This window comes from Rhinichthys klamathensis, unplaced genomic scaffold (assembly GCF_029890125.1).
Source record: "Rhinichthys klamathensis goyatoka isolate OS25496 unplaced genomic scaffold, OSU_Roscu_1.1 h1tg000189l_1, whole genome shotgun sequence".
NCBI classification, from domain to species: Eukaryota; Metazoa; Chordata; class Actinopteri; order Cypriniformes; family Leuciscidae; genus Rhinichthys; species Rhinichthys klamathensis.
In genome coordinates, this window is record NW_026606716.1 from 562119 (window position 1) to 568866 (window position 6748).

A 6748-nucleotide genomic window follows, 5' to 3' on the forward strand; every position below is an offset into this window, starting at 1 on the left:
TTAGACCACTAACCGAGACGCTTTCCATTTCCTTGATATTTTTGATGAATAAAAATATTTAAGTCAAATTTAAATTAAAAAAAAAATATTTGAACACCCATCATACTGAAATAAAGCTCCAGTGTTAAGAATGCAAACAAGTATCATGGGGTGCACTTATTGTTTCATAGCACTGTACATAAATCAAAAAACAATTTTAAATGATTAAATGTTAGATCAATCGGACAAGCAGCCGTTTACAAAAACGCTGTAGTGGTTGTTGTTGCTCATTTGTAATTGGGGTTGACTTTATTAAAATAAATATTGATAAAGTATGAAAATTATAGCATTCTGGTAAATTGTATTCTACCATTATGGTCTATAAAATGAAAGTTAATCTCTAATCTTGATTATTAATATAATGTAGTGGTGCTGTAAATAATCATAAATATGTTATCAAACAACATATTGGCTAATTCATATCAAAATAAATTAAATAAGCCATTAAATCTATACTTAGAGCAGTCTCAGTTTTCTATTTTACATTGAAATTCTGATTCTGTTTTCTACCCGTTTTCAAATTCAGGAACTGTATTGTTTTTTTGAAGGCATTCTGAATTTATGGCACATAAACCTGGTAGGAAAAGAATCAGCTCGAATCTTTTTGTCAAAGGCAGAGATGTGATATGCAGCGCTAAAGCACCTCCTACGCCTCCTGTCCTCCTCAACGCAGATCTGTGAACACAGAGAGAGCAGCGGAAAACTGCACACAAGCTGACATTCTGGCATGCCTGTAGAAAATTATAGCCTACTTATAGAATTGTATTGAACTTTCATATTTTCATAAATAAGCAGTAAGTTTGTGTATATATCTGTTTGTCTGATCTCTGACCTGGCGCATCATGTGAGTTCAGAAACGTCACTGTAGAGGCACAAAATTAGAGCAACGTGATGGTGAGTAAATAATAACAGAATGTTAATTGTTCATACATGGCAAGTGTGAGAATAATGTTAATTTATTTTATGGAAATGTTAGTTTCAGTTGGTATTTCACACATCTGAAGATTCTGACAGGATTAAACTATAAATAAAGGCTGCGAAATGTGCCGTGGACTCGTTCTGCATGTGTTTGTGAGTTTATCGGGTGTCATGTTGATGTCACGGTGTGGGTTTTGTGTTTTGTTCCTTGTTCTTGTCTGTCATGTGATTCCCTGTTTGTCATGTTATCCTGCCATGTGTCTTGTCTTTTGTCATGTTGTTGCTCAGTGTCCACAGGTGTTCCTCGTCTATGTCTATTAGTCTCCCCAGGTGTCTCTTATTAACCACGCCCCCTTGTTATCTTGTTTAGCTTGTTTGTCTGTGTATTTAAACCCCTGTGTTTCAGTTATTGGCTGTCGGTTGTTGTTTAATGTTACTTGTAGTGTGTCCTGAGTTATTTGTTCCTAGTTCTGAGTTTACCTGTTTGTTGGATTATTAAAGTGCTTGCGTTTGGATTCCCTCTCTGCTTCATTCCTGCTACTTCGTAACAGTTGAACTGTTTGTGTGGGAGGAAGAGAGCTCTCGGGTGGCCAGAGCTTCACGCTTTCGGCCCACAACAGTTCAAATACCTACAAAAGCAGCTCATAAAGTCTCACTGATGCTGGTTTAGATGTAACATCTGGATCTGAAGCTCCAACATCTTCCAATAGGCTAGGTGTGCTGGTCATCAGGTTTTGATGGCCTGAGTATTTATGAAATGCCACACATTCTGAATAACTTTTGTATGGCAAAAGAAGTAAATAAACATTAATGGAAAAATCTAAATCTCTTTCTTCACTTGCAGGTCACAAAAAAGACTCAAATTTAAAAAAAAAAAAATAAACTTAACACGCAACATTTGGCATTAAGTGCACTATTTAGCTCTAGTGAGGTTCAGCTCATAGAAAGCATGATACCATTGAAGGTACTGGACAAAGTGGTTATTAACGGAAAAAATCTCACAATCAGATTTAATTTACAGACATTTATACATTTTCTGAAGAGGACTGAACAGACAGGCAAAGGTTGTCGTAGCAGTATGTGTGTGGGTGTCAGGATGTTGATGTGGTTGCCAATCATTCTGGGTGGTTACTTGGGGTTTTCTTATTGGTCTCCTTCAACATAAGTCTATAGGAGTTTTTGCTATTGTTTCATCAGCAAGATTCTCTCAGTTCACTATCAATCAAGCTAACTGCAATAAACCATGTGATTTCCTTTACAGCAAATCATATCCTGTAACGGGCACTTGCCACACTTTTCTATTCTGGGATGAATTCTGCTCTCAGCAAACTGAACAATGAATAATTGAGAAGAGAAAGTCTTTCCATCTCACTAAACATAAAACAGCACACACTATCCCGTTTCATCATTATCAAAACATTCCACAAATCTGCAGTGTCAATGTCTTTTTCGTTGATTTGTGTAAATGTTTTTCAGAAGTTATAAAACTACAATAGAGTAAATTGTATGATTTTTACTCAAAGTTTCACTGTGAGTTAAAAGTCAATTAAAAATGAACTTATACCTGTATGATATAACGCTGCACCCACATTGGACCAGCGGTTTGGAAAATGGATGGATGGATGATTCCGCTTCAGACGCCATCATCTGGCAAGACGCGGGAATTCATTTGGCCCGTGACTCTCACAGTGCATTATGGGTATTCTTCAGCCATTGAACGTACATTGGTTGTAAACTCGTTATTACGTTGCATTATGGGATTGAAAGAGTCCACTAGATAACGTGCTTTGGGTGCCCCCCCCCAAAAGTTTCAAAAGTAATTAAAAGAGCCCCTGTTTCAATATTTACCAACAACAATATTGTGGTCAAAAAATGCATTTGAATTATAATTAATATGAGAATGTGTACAAAACAGTAACGCATATTAATACCTGGAAACGAAAATAGGATCATCCCCCTGTTTATGAATGCTGTTAGACAGTCTTGCACATCATTGGCCTAACGACGTGACGACGTCTAACGTTGCCATAAAGCGTTAGTGTTGATATTGCCGTAGCGTACGGTCTGAAAGCTCGGAAACTTTTGCGTGATTCGTTACTGTTTTGTACAGTTAAGTATAACGAGTTTTATAACGCCAGTGCTTCTTGCTTCCGACTTTTTTTTTGCATGCTCACCATCGGCAGATTTTTTAAATGATTCGAGAGGGCATGTGTTGGTAAGTAACCCACTCAACAAAGTTGTTAGTTACATTTCAAGACACGAGTTTGCACGCAAGCTCGAACTTTGTTATAACTGTAGTAATGCCAAGATGCCAAACAAAGAGACAATAATATGACATGTAAATAATCCAGCGCCAGCACCTGGTTGACATCCTAAAGTGCAATAGGTGGCGGTATTGCATCTTAACGCTGCCATTTGTCATCGTTAGACAGCACAGAACGCAGGACTTGCCGAACAAAAGTAAGCTTTTTGTCAAAAAGTGTGCTCATTTGGATAAAAACTTGTTGTTTACTTCAAATATATTTAGAGAGGAATATTTTTGTTGCTTTTATCCAAAATAGGGCAATGTGAGCATTATGGAATGCTAAACTCTCACACGTAACTTGTTAAAATAAAGGCCTTCTGAAGCGAAGCTATGCGTTTATGTAAAAACAATATCCATATTTATAACTTTCTAAACTGCAATCACTAGCTTCCGGTAACGTTCGTCCGCATGACGTAGGATGTAGGAGTAGCGTAAGCTAGGTGAGAGTACTCGCCTCACCAAACATATAGGGCTGCAAACTCAAACTCCTCCCACATTTCTCTTTAAAAATTCTCATTTCTAATTTGTGAACGGTGTTTTGTTTTCCTCTATCCTCTGCGCTTCCACGTTCCTCAATACATCATGCGTCGAGCAGGGTTCACTCTTTGGCTGGAACTTCGGAAGCCAGTGATTTTAGTTTATAAAGTTATAAATATGGATATGTTTTATTAATTCATCTTTATTAATCCCACTGAAGTTGTATGGATTACTTTTATGATGGATGGATGCGCTTTTTGGGCTTTACTTTTCTCTCCCATTATAAAGCTGGGTAGAGCCAGGCTGTTTTTTTAATATAACTCCAAATGTGTTTGGCTGAAAGAAGAAAGTCATATACACCTAGGATGGCACTAGGGTTGAGTACATTATGGGATATTCTTCATTTTTGGGTGAACTAACCTCTTTTAAATATAAAACTGAGGCACGTCGCTCTATACCCTGCTGTTTACATTGAATATTACGCTTCACATTATTATGGTAAGGAACGCAAGCTGATGCAGAATGATCTGACGGCTGCGCTCTGTAAGTCTAAAGGACCTGTTTGAGACATGCCCAAAACTCATAACATCCGAATCCTCCCAAGATGTCAGTGTTTACCACGCAACCAATGCATGTGGACTCAACATCACAAGACTGCGATTCAAGAAATGTTTCAAGAAACACTCAACATGTAGGCTACAGTATTTCCTCCATGATGTAAATCACAGCCTTGCACGTGCAATGCCATTTTTTATCACTTTAGGCATGATGAAGCAGATATTCAAGCGTGTGTCCTACCGTAGCTCTCCTCATCCATCTTCAGCTGACAGACACTGACGCAGGAACAGTAAAGGAGCGTCAACAATGATGTGGAGGGATCCAGCTACTCTCTTCTGTCTAGCCCATGCGGTCTCTCTCTCTCTCTCTCTCTCTCTCTCTCTCTCTCTCTCTCTCTCTCTCTCTCTCTCTCTCTCTCTCTCTCTCTCTCTCTCTCTGCTGCAGCTCTGCTGCTGTTCAGCCTCAGACCGACTCCTCCTCAACAGATGAGATGACGTCACTCACAGCATGTGCGCGGGAGCATGGCTATCAGACAGTCATACATGTTGAATATCTCCAGTGGTGCTGGAATAAATATTAAGACACCAAAATTAGGTGCAAACCAAAGCTTCAGCTCTGGGACTGGGAATATTCTTGCTGTGTGGAAACACTGAGCTGATGTGAACATAATGAGCTCTAAAATATTAGGCTACTTTTAAAACAACTTTAAAATATTAATAATATATTTACATTATGCCCATTCATGAATGAATGTGAGTTGTGTTAAGCAAGTTGTCGGGCTGGTTGGCTGTTCAAAGGTTTTTGTTAGTTTATAGCGTAAGAGGACAAACAGAAAATGTGTATATATATATATATATACACACACATATATATATACACACACATATATATATATATATATATATATATATATATATATATATATATATATATACACACACATATATATATTTATATATATATATATATATATATTGTATAACATATATTACATATATAACATATTTAAAACACTTTTACGGCAAATTTTGCCTTAATGACTTTAGAGGTTATTTCAACCTGATATTTCATGAGCTGAACTGTGGAATGTTCAGCTCATGAAAAATGGGGGCAAAAACAAAAGTGTTGCATTTATAATTTTGTTCCGTGTATATACTGTCCCTGATAATCAGCATATTTAATTCCCACTATCTCCGTTTCTATAAATCAATTATGATGAATGAATGACTCTCTCACCCGTTGCTTTGGCCTTCGTCAACAGCCGCTTGCACATCCTGCTGGTGAGCCGACTAACAGCAGATGGAGGTCATGCATCAGTAATCTACTGCTATTCCTGCAGTTGCCAGATGTGCAATGTTGAATTTTCTTATGAATTTGAACCACTGAATTTGTGGAAGCGAATATTCAGGCAGAATGGACTCCAAGAAGTTTTGCCAATATGCTCCCAGACACTTTATCCTTCTTTTTATCACTCCTAATTTTATAAAGACTTATAGATGTTCTAATAGGACTCTTTTTATCCATTGGGATTTAATGTACATATTGTAATTACTCAGTTATCAGAATATTGACAGGTATTTTATCCAGGGTTTGGTCTCTTGTTGACTTTCCTCCTTAATAATACACTGTAATTAAAAAAAAAGAAAAAGAAAATATATACATTTTTTAAAATATATATTAGGGATGGGACGGTATGAAAATTTAATATCACAATAACAGTGACCAAAATATTTATTATCAATATTATCACGGTTTTGTTAAAACGAGATGAAAGTGTTCAAAAATAATAAAGTTTTATATTTGAAAATCAACAAACAACAAATAAAACAAGCAGCTCTATGCACTTAAATTTTTTTCCTATAGCCTTGGAAGACTGCAGGTGAGTTGGACAGGCCATAGGGTATAACTTTGTATTCATAGTGACCTGAAGGAGTGACAAAAGCAGTCTTCCACTCATCACCTCGGCATATATGAATGAGGGTGTAAGCGCTCCTCAGGTCCAGGTTGGAAAATATGCGAGCTCCACGGAGTTGCTCCAGAGCTGCCGGGACCAGAGGAAGTGGATAGCTGTACTTAACTGTCTGAGAGTTGAGGTGTCGGTAATCGATGCATGGCCTCAAGCCTCCGTCCTTCTTGGCAAAAAAGAAGAAGCTGGAAGCGGCAGGGGATGTAGACAGTCGGATGAACTATTGCTGAATTCTTCCTGGATATACTCCTCCATGGCCTTCTGCTCCGGGATGGACACTCTACCCTTGGGTAGAGTGGCCCCAGGTAGCAGGTCGATAGCACAGTCCCGTGGCCAGTGTGGTGGAAGTTGGGTTGCCAACTGCTTACTGAAGACATCCTGGAACGCCCGGTATTCTCCACCTTATGGTCCACCTCAGGACTCTCAACGGTGGTGGAGTTAATGGAGAGTGTGAGAGGGATGGATGGAACACGGCGAGACTTTTT

At 38.1% G+C, this 6748-nt stretch overlaps 1 protein-coding gene across 1 annotated transcript in view; it reads right to left on the reverse strand.

Annotated features, from left to right (window-relative positions):
- The window catches only part of cyth1a (cytohesin 1a), a 75260-nt gene extending 70608 nt beyond the window's left edge, over positions 1-4652 (reverse strand). The window contains exon 1 of the mRNA XM_056261930.1: positions 4538-4652. Coding sequence (XP_056117905.1) covers positions 4538-4556 — 19 coding nt within the window. The 5' untranslated portion in view covers positions 4557-4652. The remainder of the gene's footprint in view (positions 1-4537) is intronic.
- Between the last annotated feature and the right edge of the window lie 2096 nt (positions 4653-6748).